Source organism: Juglans regia, chromosome 1 (assembly GCF_001411555.2).
Source record: "Juglans regia cultivar Chandler chromosome 1, Walnut 2.0, whole genome shotgun sequence".
NCBI lineage: Eukaryota > Viridiplantae > Streptophyta > Magnoliopsida > Fagales > Juglandaceae > Juglans > Juglans regia.
Window position 1 is genome coordinate 34,083,499 of NC_049901.1, and position 15,098 is coordinate 34,098,596.

At 37.3% G+C, this 15,098-nt stretch overlaps 1 protein-coding gene across 1 annotated transcript; it reads left to right on the plus strand.

The window, feature by feature from the left end:
- Positions 1-8,963: 8,963 nt before the first annotated feature.
- Positions 8,964-9,683, plus strand: LOC109009031. Its single transcript, XM_018989362.2, has one exon. It carries the CDS (start codon positions 9,205-9,207, stop codon positions 9,595-9,597), a length of 393 nt encoding a protein of 130 aa, XP_018844907.1. The 5' UTR covers positions 8,964-9,204; the 3' UTR covers positions 9,598-9,683.
- The last annotated feature ends 5,415 nt before the right edge of the window (positions 9,684-15,098 follow it).

Sequence of the window (15,098 nt, forward strand, 5' to 3'; positions counted from 1 at the left end):
TCTACTAATTTCCCTACTACTGCTAATTGATCTGTTGCACCTTAGCTATGGAAAGAATTTCTTGGCAGGACTTTGAGTCTTGACGAAGACTCTGTAATTGGCTTTTGAGAGAGCAATTCATGAGTGAGATTGGGAGGAAAATCTTGAGGCTAAGGACTGCCACACTTGCCTTGAAGTGTTAAAACCATACACAGTTGAAAGCACAACATTAGTAAGCATGACATTAATCCAACTTTGTAGGTATTGACTTTCTTGTTCCAGATGATATAGTCTAAATTTATAGTTTGGGGACCAGGAAGGTTTCATGGAGGGCATGGCTCAATGCCATCAACAATGCCCAAAAACACACGACTCCTTAAAACTATAATGAACTGTGACAGTCATAATAAGTAATTTGAACAGCTGTCACAGTTCAGTTTAATAGAGACCAACTGTGTGATGTTTGAAAAGAAAACGTGCTAGGAGTAGAACTAGAATTAGGCATAACAATAGGTGTAGACCCTTGGGGCTCAGATACATTGTAAGGATAGAGTAAAGAAGGAAGAAATTTTACACACTTTCACTATATGATCAGTACAAGTGTATATATATATATATAGTAGTTGTAGGCAGTAATCTCTTAATCTATACAAGATAACAAATCAACATTAAATAACTATATGTTACAAATATTCAAAGTGCTAATATGATCAAGCTAATATCTTGGATTGTGTTTTTTGCATTGAGCTATTATCTTGAGACTTTAATGATGATTTGCAGTAGCTTGAATCATGAACATATCAATAACAGCTTGATTCATGGGCATCTGATCTACATTTTTATTTTCTTCCTTAACATTATGCTTTGTCACACCTTCGCATATATATTCGCTACATGCACGACCAATACAAATTTTTTCGATTCTTATTGAGTGCCTTCTTTTCTCTCGTGAGACAAAGTGAGGCTCCAGTGCCTTTGTGGTATCAAAGGCTTAGGTCTCATATCTTGTGAGTTTGTATCATTGGTGCTGGTTTGTGATAGAGGCAATGGAATTGGCCAAACATTGGGAGAGGTTACACTTGTCGAATGGAGAAAGCTCTTTCTTATATGTCAAGCATGAGAGGGTTAAAGAGGAGGATAGACGAGGAAGTATTGTATCATTGGGAGGGCATTGTCTGAGAAGGGTGTTAACAGTGAGGAATTCAGAGTCACTATGTCTCAAGTCTGGAGGTTGGTGAGCTGGGTTAGGTTCAAGGAGCTAGGTGACCAATGTTTTTTTATTGAATTCCGGAAACTGGTGGACAGAGAGAAGGTCCTGAATAGACGACATTGGTTTTTCAATAGGAGTCTTTTAACTCTGTTAGAGGTTGACGAAATAGTATCTATCAACGCACTACAGTTTGGTTACGAACCCTTCTGGGTTCAACTCCACAACCTCCCATTGGCCACCATTACAGAAGATTTTGGGGAACACTTTGCGGCTTCTATTGGTCATGTCATCAGGGTAGAAGTTGAGGCAGATGGACGAGCATGTGGGAGATGTCTTTGGGTTAGGGTTGTTGTGGACCTTCATAAACCCTTGTTGAGAGGAAAATGGTTGATGTTCGATGAACAACAACACTGGATCTCCTTCAAATACGAGAGACTACAAAACTTATGCTTTCAGTGTGGTGTGCTTTATCATAAGGGAAAGAACTGCACTCGGTTACACTATGAATAACAGGGTGATGAGTAGGCCCCACAATAGTTTGGCTTTAAGGCCAACCTAGGAACACCAACATCTTCGACTGTCGTAGATACGGTGGTTCCACTGGCAGTAACCACCACCATGGGGGTCAGCAAGGAGAAAAGGGGAAAGGTGACAGGGAAGAGCCCAGACCAAGCAAACAAGCTATCAACCAGGAACTTTCAGCGAAATTGCAAGAAGTGCCTACAACGGAAAAATTGGAAAAAGACACTTGAGGTGGCAAAGGACAACCGTCAACAAAGGGACCCTAAACAAAGGAAACATAACAGGCAATCCTCTCAAGACCCCCCATAAAGCCCAGCTCGAAATTCAACCCCCAGATCCTAAGCAGCCATCATACCTACAAGAGGTACTCATTTTTTAAGTTGATCCTGGGGTCCAAGACTCACTGGTGCTTAACACGAGAATGGAGCTAGACCCTGACATAGCTACTCTGGAACATGTTGCCCAACAAGCAACTCTGAACACCTCATTTGAACTCGTGAGGGACTGGACAACAATGAGGTGGCACCACATACTGACTATACAGGCCCAAACAAAAAGGGTGACACCAATATTGTGATGACATGTAGCTTACTTGGTATAGAAGCATGCAAGGCTTCTATTATGGGTGATTTGGAACCTAATACCAAAAAATGGAAAAGAAAAGCTCGGGGGAGGGGTGCTCACACAAGAGGTACTAGAAGTGAGGCACTGACAGATATTTCTAATTACTCTTTGATGACTGGAAATAAGAGGGGTTGTAAAAGGAGTAGTAAGGCAAGTGATCCTAGTCCTAAGAGAATCAAGAGGGATGATGAGACCAATGAGAACCACAATTCAATGGCAGTGGCTAGATCTCAGCCCTGCCACCATCAATGAGCATCCTAGTTTGGAACTGTTGAGGGCTTGGGAACCCTCAGAAAGTTAGAATCCTTAGGCAACTAACTAAAGAAAAGTGCCCCCATCTAGTTTTCCTTGTAGAAACTAAGTGTAGAAACAAAAGAATGGAAGAGGTAAGGAGGAGTTTGAAGCTTGATGGTTGTTTTGTAGTGGATAGTGTGGGGTTGAGTGGGGGGATTGCTCTGCTATGGAAAGAAGATAGGCATGTAAAAGTGCTCAATTAAACTCGATGGCACATCAATGCTTTGATACAGGAGGAGGATAATGGACCTACCTGGTAGTTTACTGGGTTCTACGACCACCAAGACACTGCCAAGAGAAGTAGTAGTTGGCAACAACTCAAGATGTTAAAACCTTCTAATCCCATGGCATGGTTGTGTGCAGATGATTTCAATGAAATCCTGCACCAAAGAGAAAAATTGGGTGCAGCTAGAAGACCCTACAAGCAAATCGAGGCTTTCAGGCAAGTAGTTGAAATATGTGGTCTCAATGACCTCCACTCCCAGGGACAGAGATTCACATGGTCAAACAACATGACTAGAAGGGAGTTCACAAAAGAAAGAATAGATAGAGCCTTTGCCAACAAGGAATGGAATGAATTATTTAACTCTGATTCATGCACTTCTCTTGCTGCCATCAACATGACTAGAAGGGAGTTCACAAAAGAAAGAATAGATAGAGCCTTTGCCAACAAGGAATGGAATGAATTATTTAACTCTGATTCATGCACTTCTCTTGCTGCCATCAAATCTGATCACTCCCCTTTCATATTAATAAACAAAACCTAGTATATGGGAATAGAAAGAAAGTGGTATGTTTTAGATACAAGGCTGCCTAGGAACTTAAGGAAGAATGCCAGAGAGTTGTGACAGAGGCATGGAAGAAGGACAAGTGGGAGGTTGTGAGGCCAGGTCAATGAGACATAAACTTGAACTGTGTCAAAGAGGTCTGCTACAATGGAAACAGAAAAACAAGCAATAAAGTCAAAATACCATCACATAGGGGTTGGCCAAGATTAGTTATTTCCAAAACACTGGTACTAGTCATCACTTAGTACCCATGAAACAACTACAGAAGAAAGTGGAGCTCCCACTTGCAAAAGATGACTTGAAATGGCGCCTAAGAGCAAAGCAACATTGGTTCAAACATGGAGACAAAAATATCCAATATTCTCATATGCAGGCAAGCCAAAGAAAGAAGACAAATGCAATCAGATGTGTAGAGGATCCACATGGGAGGGTTGTAACCGAGCAGGGAGCCATTGGTGATGTGTTCACAGGTTTTTTCTCCTTTCTTTTCACTACTTCTCTCCCTACTAATTTTGAGGAATGTCTGTATGCACTAGATACCACATTGGCTGCTGAGATGAGAGTTTGGCTCATGAATCCTTTCACTCGAGAGGAAATCACAGTTGTTGTTTTCAAATGAACCCATTAGGATCCCCTGGTTCTTATGGGTTCCCAGCTCAATTCTATCAAAAGCACTAGGAGGTGGTGGGTGAGGAGGTGTGCAACTATGCTTTCCAGGTCCTCAACCAAGGTGGTTCTCTCACTGAGGTAAATGACACTTATATCTCTCTCAACCCCAAAGTAAAAAACCCTAAGAAAGTAGCTGAATACAGACTCATTAGTCTATGCAATGTATTGTATAAAATTGTATACAAAACACTTGTAGACAAGTTGAAAGGCATCCTCCCTAATCTCATTTCTTTGAATAAAAGTGTCTTTGTACTTGGAAGGCTCATTTAAGATAATACATTAGTAGCTTATGAGGTCCTCCACTCTATGATTTCAAGAATGAAAGGGAGGAGAGGTTTCATGGCCCTTAAGTTAGATATGAATAAGGCCTATGATAGGTAGAATGGAGGTTTGTGGAAGTAGTGATGCTTAAGATGGACTTCCCTCTGCACTAGATCAATCTTATCAAGAATTGTTTCAACTCAATTTCATACTCAATACTTGTAAATGGGGAGCCTCAACAGAAATTTTTGCCTTCAAGGGGACCCCATGTCCCCTTACATATCCATCATTTGTGTTGAAGGTCTTACATCACTACTGAATCGAGCCAAGCAGTGAGATGCTATAATACCTGCCCCAATAGGAAGAGGCCCAGTCACAGTGAACCACCTTTTTTTCATGGATAACAGCATCTTGTTCTGTCAAGCAACCTCTGAGGAACTCACTTGTGTGCTCAACATACTTGCTCTATATGAAAAGGCATCGGGACAGGCACTTAACCAAGATAAATCCTCAGTTTTCTTTAGTAAGAATACTTTGTATGGGGCACAAGAACAGATTTTGCAATTGGTAGGAGTTAAGTCAACTGGAACTTTTGAGAGGTACTTAGGGCTACCTACCTTTGTGGGTAGAGCTAAAATTGCTGCATTCCACTCCCTTATTGACAGAACTTGGGCTCGAGTGGCAAACTGGAAGACAAAACATTTATCTGTTGCAGCAAAAGAAATTCTTCTCAAAGCATTACTTCAAGCCATACCCACCTATGACATGGGAATATTTCTGTTACCAGCTTCAATTACAAGGAAACTAAACCAGTTGCTCAGGAAATTCTGGTGGGGCTATAATGAAGACACCTCCAAATATTGTGGGTCAGATGGAAATAGCTTAGTTACAACAAAGACTCTAGAGGCCTTGGTTTCAGAGACTTTAGGAGTTTCAATTTAGCCTTGCTCTCAAAACGAGGTTGGAGAATTCAACAGAACCCATCCTCTCTGGTTGCTATGGTCCTCAAGCAGAAATATTTTAGTCAAGTTGGGTTGTTAGAAGCATAATTGGGGTCAGGGCCTTCTTTTGCTTGGAAAGGCATTCATGCAGGGTTGAATTTGCTAAAGAGAGAACTCATGTGGAGGGTAGGAAATGGGTACAATATGAGTATTTGGACTGACAGTTGGATACCCTCCATACCATCATACAAGGTTCTGTCCCCTCGAGCTGCAGACTGCTGGTGTGAGATAGTAGGTGACCTCATTGACCCCAACCTGAAACTGCGAAAGGAACCCCTCCTTCATGAACTATTCTCTCCACAGGAGATTGAAGCCATCAAAGCAATACCTATTAGTCTTGGTGGGAGATATGATAGGATGGTATGGCAGTACACTACTAAAGGCCAATACACTGTAAAAAGTGGTTATCACCTCCACAGAGAAATGGAAAAGGATTTGGAAGGGGAGCCATCAAGAAGATCCCAGGATAAACTGGTGTGGAAGACCCTTTGGAAATTCAAAATTGATCCTGCTACCAAGATGTTCATCTGGAGAGCATGTAGTGAGGCTCTCTCTACCTTAGCCAACTTGAAAATGAGGAAAATAATGGAAGACATCATGTTTCATCTATAAACAGGTTACTGAAGCATCTGTCATGCCTTATGGGGTTGTGTTGCTGCTCAGGATGTATGGAATTAAGGTTGCAAGAAAGTGCAAAAGACGATTTTCCACAGTGAGATGTTCTTTGACATCTGGTCAGTTCTAGTGGATCTTCTTAACTCTACAAAACTTGAGGAGGTTGCTGCTATACTGAGAGGAATCTAGACCAGGAGCAATGAGTTTCTTCATGGCAAAGATTTCAAGCACCCTACAATGTTATGTCAATAGGCCAAAGTGGAGCTATTATCCCACAAAGAGGTACTCAAAGACTCACGGAAAGTCAGTGTCAAGTCTCTAGCAGTGGAACATAAGTGGTCAAAGCTAGCTGAAGATTGTTTTAAGATCAACTGGGATGTGGATGTAAAAACAGGGGCGGGGAGAATTGGATAATCAGAGATCATCAAAGCCAAGTCATTGGTGCCCTTTGTGCTAACAGGTCCCTCAGAGGAAGTCCTTTTGATGCTGTAGCTTCTGCACTACTAATAGTAGCAATTTTTTGCAAGGAGCTAGGCCTGCAGCAAGTTTGTCTAGAGTGGGATTCAAAACAAGTTATAGACTTGTTGCATAGCCACAACTCAAACTGGAGTTTGGGAGGTTGCCTAATTGATTCATGTGCCAAATGGATAGCAACTCGTGCCTATTGAGAGGCAAACATGGCAACTCACCAACTTGCAAAAGCTACCCTCGATTGTTTAGAGGATCTGTATGATATTGAACTGTCTCCATCTTGTATCATGTCTATTGTAGCTAAAGAAATGTTATAATCCTTTAGCTCTATGTCGTTTTGGACCATAGAGTCGATGTAAGCTTTAACTAATTAATGAGATCAGTTTCTTTATAAAAAAAAAAGTACTAATTTTCCCAATTTCATATTTCCAAGATTTGACCCACCACAGTACTCTCCTATTGATGCGTGAGCCTCACGCCTTACATGGTACAACAATGTGCAAAGCATGCAAGGGAGCCTACCACGATCAAATCGATCCAATCCAAGCTACATATTTATCTTCTAGCTTTCCTTGAAAACTAAAATTAATGTAATTCTTTACTTATGGCAAAGAAAATAAGTTCTTCAACAGATTCTCCCCAACAACTTATCTACACAAAAGCGCACCATAAGTGTTGCAACCCCATCACAGGAGGCAAACCCAAGTTTATTTATAATATTCCATATTACTTACTCAATGGCCTTCATTCGTTATCGGTGCTCAACTAGCCAAGAAAATACTAGACAAGAGCATTCAGCATTCACACGGCACATTTTTTTTAATTTTTTAATCTAATTATTATTGTAGTAATTATAATTATTTTTCTATTGAACCTCACTCATTCTTCTTATACACTATAAGAGAACTGCTTATTATGACCAGTCAATTCCATCGATAAATGCTTATTTTTCTTGTAGTGATAGAAAATATAAAATATAAAAAGAAATTGAGATAGAAAAGAAAGGAGGCTACATTTTTATCATTCTTAATTGTGATTTAATACAAAGTAAAGGTCCTTATTTGTAGGAAAAATACATGGAGATGAGATAAGGTAAATATCTTAATCTTCATGAAAATCAAATCTCTTCATTTGATAATTATAAAAATCAAATCACGATAATATCAAATCAAGGTTAAGATATTTGATTTGATATTATCTCAAACATCCTTCATCATATTCAAGGTTGAGAATTTTGAGCTCTTGAGTTTGAAATTTGAGTGTAGCTTTCATACCCGTTTATTTATCGCCAATGAGATAATGAAAGTGGTGTTGGTGATGAAGCGATTGGCATCTGAAACATCAAATCTAGAGTTGTGACCAATAATGGGTTAATAATGAACTAAACTTAACAAAGTGCCAACAATAGGCCGAAAGAATATTTTGCCAATAATGGGCTACATATGCCTTTGGTGATCAAATATAGGACCAAAATCAAAAGGCGAAAAATGGGTTTGAGACTTCAAACAATACTTACAACATATGAAAATCTAATAAAAAAATGCTCACAACTGATAAAGATATTTTAAATGCATCGATTTGAAACAAATTAATATGGTTGAACGGTAGATAAAAACTTCATAGAAGGTCAAACTTGCATAAGAGCTTTAAAAAGATAGTCTACAGGATAGAGCTTGTCTTTAGCCAAACACTCTAATACCATGAGAGAGGAGCAAGAAAGCGAGGGAGAGGGACTTTGAGGGCTAGGGCATGTTCAGGGTTGAGTTAGGAGTCTTAAAAGGTGCTTAAATAGTTTTAAAATCTCTTTAATAGAAAAATTAGGTTGTTTGGTTGTTACATATTAAAGTACTTTTTAATCTCAAATAAACTAAAAAGTACTTTTGATGTTTTTCCTCAAACAAAAACATACTTTTCAGGATAATCCGAAATATAGTTCAAATTTAAAAAAAAAAACTGTCAATAGGCAAAAATACCCATATAACTTTCAGATAATTACAACTTTCAAACTTAAGGATATAGTCATATAATCTTTAAAAAATCAAATGATCTTCATTTCTACCTCACAAAATACTTTTTTAATTTCTTTCCAAACAAATGTAGCATATTTGAAATTATTTTAAACTTATGGTTACCAAACAATAAATAATATTTTAATAGTATAACTTATTATCTAAACTATAAGTTGTAAGTCTTAAAACTATAAACTATATTTTTTATCACAATTTCAAACATGCACTACATCTTTACAATTCTCATTGAATACAAAGTATAGATCCCTATTTATAAAAAAAAAATAATATCAAAATGAGATAAGATAAATATCAAATTATTATGAAAATCAATATTCTCGACTACTATGATCATTTATCATTTGCGTAGAAAAATAAAAAAAATAAAAATAAAAATCTCAATTTACAATAGACTTTTGGGTGGATAGCGGCATAGCCACCGATAAACTTCCATGAAGCAAAAATTTCCCTCCCTAAGCCATATATAGTAACATCTTTACTAGGATATAGACACCAGTCACACCACCCACGTAACTGATAAGTCTATGTTCTCTCTCTCTCTCTCTCTCTCTCTCTCTCTCTCTCTCTCTCTCTCTCTCTCTCTCCCTCCCTCTCCCGGAAGTCCGAACAATCACAAACACTCGTATTCTCTGAGACAGAGACAAGGTTCAATGCCATACCCTGAGCATTGAGCATTAACGGCAATCAAAGGTTCTGAGACTCACTCTACCGCCACCACCACCTCAAAAATACCTCCTCCAATGGATGTTTTATCAGTAAAATGTGACTCGTGCGGGTTCACAGAAGAGTGCACCCCCGCATACATTCTTCGCGTCCGGGAAAGGTACCAAGGCCGGTGGATATGCGGGCTCTGCGTCGAGGCCGTGAAAGACGAGGTTCTGAGATCCGGCATGTGCATCTCCACCGAAGAAGCTCTCAACCGCCACATCACTTTCTACAAGCAGTTCAGATCCTCTACTTCTCTCAAAGAAGCTGAGCACCCTATCTCCGCCATCGGCAGGCTTCTCCGGCGAAGCTTGGATTCCCCAGGACCCCTTAGGTCTAGTTCGAGCACCGATTTGTCTCCAGTTGATGGGGTTCGGAGTTCTGGTCTTGGTCGGTCCGAAAGTTGTTTCCCTTCTCTGTCCCGTTAATGGATTATGGAAATTATAGAAGTTTAACGTAAATATGGAAATTATTATTTTCCGGAAATGGATGCTGATTTCTCATTATATTTTCATGGAGCTTTAATTTTAATTTGTACAATGATATTATTTCAGACAACTTCCAAATTTCTGGATTTTCTACTTTTCTTCTTCCTTTTTCTCTTCCCTTCATACGATGTTGTCGAGGATAGGCTGCCTAAAACCAGAGCAAGTAATATCTTTGTTGGTGAAATGATCATGTCAAGGTGCTCTTGGATTTTCCATCAAAATTGAATTACTCCATTGCCCATGATTTTGATATACAAGAATTGTCAAGGAGACTGCTCCAGTTTTTTTTTTTTTTTGAGATATTAGTTGCAGGAAAATGGTGGGGTTCAGTTTTCGGTGGCCACTCAAAACACGTCTAGGATCAATTTCACTTGTCTTGGCTGTATTAGTGAAATGAAAGGTGGAATAAAGGAGACTTAATTATACAAAGACTTTTACATGCATTCCCTTTTTCTTTTTCTTTTTTTTTCGTGATTTTTGGTGTAATTAGCTTCGTTCTAAGTCAATTTAGAGGACTGCCCAGCCATTTGTGTTAAATGGCCTTATAATTTGGAAGGTACTCAGACAAGGAAAGCAGTGCACAGTAAGGTAAATTGCAGCAAATGGTGACACAGAATGAAATTGCATAGAGAATTCCCAAGTAAGAGAGCGGGGAGCTTTTAATGGAGCCAGTAGTTTTGCCCATGATTAAAGCAGGACCAAAAAAGTAAACAAATTCTGTCATTACATGTGTAGAGAAGATAAAATATGACAACAAAAAAAAAATCTTGAAGAGGACTCCAAGAATAATACAGAGATTACATACTATGAGTTTTATAATTTTTTTTTTTTACTTTTAAGAAAAATTTGGAGCCAAAATCGTAAGTTTTTAAGAAAAATTCAATATTTTTTCTTCCATATTTGGGATTAGATTGTAACAAAAAAACTTTCTGAAAAAAAAAAGTTCTAGATGTATAATAAGGGAGTTATTTTATGCTTTTTCGATTAGCATTACTACAAGAAAAACGACATTTTACTGCAATTTTTGTTTTGTTGCAAATAAAATTGTCACAATAAGTAATTATTTTCAGTGAAAATCAAATCGTCGCAACTTATTCACATCGACTTTGAATTTAAATATCGGTGCAATTACTTTGTTAGTTGCAGCGATTTTTCACCTTAATGTGGCGAAAATAATCGCCTATATAAGAAACAATGTGTTGCAACGGAGGAAAATCGTTGCAAATATTCTTTGGGGTGCCAAAAAGCTTTTTGTTTTATTTTTCCCCCCTGTTTTGTTCCAGAGTACAGATCCCTTCTCCACTTCGACGTTCTTCCCATTTTCGCTTACTTGCAAATCCACCCACCCCCATACGACTTCATCTCCATTTTTGACATCAGGGCACAAAGTTATGTAGTCCTCCACTTCATTCTCCTTCCGCGAAAGCTAGGGTACTCGTTGTTTCCACCATTCTCCACTTCAACATACGTTTTTCCCCATTTTCACCTACCTGCAATTCCACCCACCCCCACACGGCTTCATCTCCATTTTCGATATCAGGGCACAAAGCTTCTACTCCACTTAATTTTCATTCCGCGAAAGCTAGGGTCGTCATTTCCTCTCCATACAAAATTGCATGCCTCCATCATTCATCTTGGAGTGATTTGCTTTCAACAATTTTCAATTGGATTGGAGGTCCAGATAGTCAATCGAGACTCTTGGGTATACCTTCTCTCAACACAGGTATCTCTACAACTCATTTGTTGTTCTCTCCCCCTTCATCCGTGCTAGTTACTTCACAAAAAATGACATTTTTGTTTATAGACTAATTTCTAGATGTTTGAATCTAAAAGATATGGCAATCAGTTTTTGGCAACCAGTGCAGCGATTATAAATTCACTTCAAATAACTTTTTGTAGTATTTTTTGAGCTTTTAGCAGCAAATTTGTAGTGTTCAAAAAGACTGAATTCCTTGTATTGCATTAAATGTCTAATAAATATAATATATCTCAGTTTGAAAAATGTTAAATATACTTGAGAAAAATTTATAAAAAACTTACTTCTCTACATGTCAATTATTTATATGTTGAAAAATATTAAATTATAAATTTTAAAATAAAATTAATTATAAAATAAATTTTATAAGTAAAAATATAAATATACGTAATTAGCACTACTCATCTCAGTTTATATCTTTAACAAAATAAGAATCTAATTACGTACTTGAGTCTGTAATATCTCTTTCCTTGTAAACACCCAATCACTGCATTAAGTGAATAAACGAATTTTTTTATTTTTTTAAAAAAAGGCAGTGAATAAACGAATTAAGCAGGTGATTTTAACGCCACCAGGCAATTAATGATCTGATAATCATCAGGACGAGGTATCTGTCAAGATTGTCAACAGATCTTCAGGACTGAAGTTTCTTGACTTGGAGTAATCTTGTGAAACTGTGAACTCATAGACTACATCAAATACGACAAAGAAAAAGTGGGACAGTTTCATTGCTGCCGTATCTATTCAGATAGACTAGATCCAAGGTTTCTTGTCATATTTTTATTAACATTGTACGCATTTGTACAGGCTTGGCAACAAAAAAATTCGGGTTAACTCTGCCACTGCCACGTCGTATCAACCGTAAATAATTTAACATTTTAAAAGTAGCAACAAGTAGGGCTGTGCATAGAGGATCTTGGTCCGTTCGAGACACTTGATTTGTCCAACTCGAACAAATACTGATTCATTGGATCAAAAGTTAATATCGGATTTTATACAATGCAACCTCTTGAATCTATCGAAATCGAAAAATACTCTGTCAAAATCAAAAACATCTCAGACTCTCTTCTTTCTACTGTAAAAATCTTAGTCACTATCGCCGTTCTCAATCACCATTCGTCATTACCATCCTCTGACGAAGAACCCGTCAAAAGGAAAATAACCACTTGATTTAAATATAGATTGAACCGGTTGCAAAGCTAGTTGCTGGAGCAATAATCTTCTGTCATCGCAGAGGTGCGTTCTCTCTCTCTCTCTCTCTTCTCTTCTCTTGAGGTAAAAGTTAAGTTTTCTACTCTTTGATAGGCCTGTGGGTTGAAGAGGGAGTGGTGGGGCTAGGGATGTGTTTGGGTCTGTTGCGAGATGAGGGGAGAGAACGTGGTGGGTGCGGATTGAGAGTTCAGAAGCCTCTTTAAATGAAATCTCCTCTTTGAATAACCAAGTTTAGGAAATCTCCTCATCCACTTTTAGTTTTTGCTGCTAGGCTAGATTTGAGTTTTTGGAGATTCATTAATGAGATCAGCCAATGAGGATAGATGAATCAACTATTATCATCAATTAATAGGGGAAAAAATTGGTGTTTGGGAATGAAAATATTCTTTGAGATTAGATGAACCGATGATTATCGTTAGTTATTGGGGGAAAAACTTATATTTGGGAAAGAAGATTCTTTTGTTTTGATGGGTTTTATGCCATCCTTGTTAATTTTTTCATTTGATTTCCCTTCAAATAGGTTTATGTCTTCTCAAATAGCCATGTTTAGGTTGTGTTTGTTTTGAGTTAGTTGAAGGAGAAAGAGAGAGAATTAGAGTCAGGGAGATATAGTTTCAAGAAGTGTTATCATTAAATATGTGGTTGTAAATATATGAATTATAGGCCCACTGGCCCTTCTCATTACTGTATGTACTGTATGTCTTATTGTTGTTTAGATGTTTACAATCATTTGCTACATGATTTTTATTTATAATTTGTTTGAAAACACCCTTTGTTTTGTGAAATAGTTGAATTGCATGGTAGTTTGAAAATGATTCTTAATTTCTTCATTTTTTTTTTTTTTTTCCTTTTGCTCTTTTCCATCATCTTCGATTCTTTTCATCAGTTCTAACAAAAGTATGCTCTTATAGGAAGTGTTATTTGCTTTCTATATGAAAACAAAGAACAATTATAAGTCAACAAGTGCCATCCTCCCCTGACCCTATTGCTTTTTTCAATTTCTATCTACACAAGAATTATCCAATAATTTCAAAATAAATATATATATCATTGTAAAATATATATATTTTTTATTGTATAAATATATACAATAAAATTCAGCCACACTCATGGGTCAATAAATACAAGAATAATGAGTCTTCCCTTTATGCCTCGTTTGGTTTCAGAAAACATCTCATCTCATCTAATCATTACAACTTTTCTAATTTCCAATACAAAATAAAATAAACAATTTAACTTTTTTATATTCCAAAATAAAAATAATATTAAAAAATATATTATAACACTACTTTATTCAACTTTTTAACTTTAATTTTAATTCATCTCATCTTATCTGCGAAAACAAACGAGATTAATCGAGAAGACATCCATTGTTTTCTAACGAGAGGTATTGAAATGCTCCCCTCATGGGGTTAGGAAAGCAATTCGCCCATTTCATGTAGGCAGAAGGGCAAACTACCCATTTTTTTTTATATGCTAGGATTGAGTCTGAGTGGGTACTCCACCCTCCAGATTTTCACTTGCTCGCCATGTTCATCATAAAAAAGAAAAAATCTTAATTCTCATACCTCATTGTCCATCCATTTTTCTTCTTCTTCACCTAGCACACCTCCTCCTCCTCCTCCTCCTCCTCATTTGTCCATCCATCTTTCTTCTTCTTCACCCAACACCCCTTCTTTATATGTTATTTTTTTATTGAATTGTGTATTATTATGTTGGATTAGTGTATTTGGAGTTTGATATGTGGATTTGGAGGTTGGATCTATTTGATTTGGTGATTGGTGTCAATTTGGTAGTGGAAAATCGATTTCCTTCTTTTTTGCGAACTTTGATTTGATATGCAGGACAGGACAGAAGAGTAGGGCTGACAAGTGTCCCCTCCCATGCAGGGAAGGGAGTGGATTGGGCAACTGCCCTCGCATAGGGCGAGTAGTAGCTCTAATATCCAAACTTTATTTTGATCCAAGGAGTTGCCTATTATGAATAATTACTAGTAGTCATCCACCATTATGCGGCTACAAGGAGTTATTAGTAGTATTCATCAACTTGGCCAAAAGTCCTAGTCTCATAGAATAAAAGTAGATTGTTAATAAGAGGATTATATCCTGAGTAGCTTAAGTCCATCTTTATCTCTTGAGTACATGTTGTTAATGAGTATCATATTTATCTCTTGTAATGTTTGCCCTTTTGTTAAGTGGCATACCCCTATGAATAAAGGCACGAGTGAAGTTTATTCCCAAACCTTTGTATTTGAATGAGACATAGGTTACCTCTAATAACCTATTTTTGTCATTAAATACATCCTTATTACAAGACCGACTCACAACATTGCCCCAATAATACATGTCTTTAAATGGTCTTTTGTTTGGTGGAAGAAGGGTTTGCCCCTAAACTTTTGGGCATTTATTTTTTCTTCAGTTTTTGAAAATATTTTAATTGAATATTTTAATTTAAGTTATTTATATTAATTTTT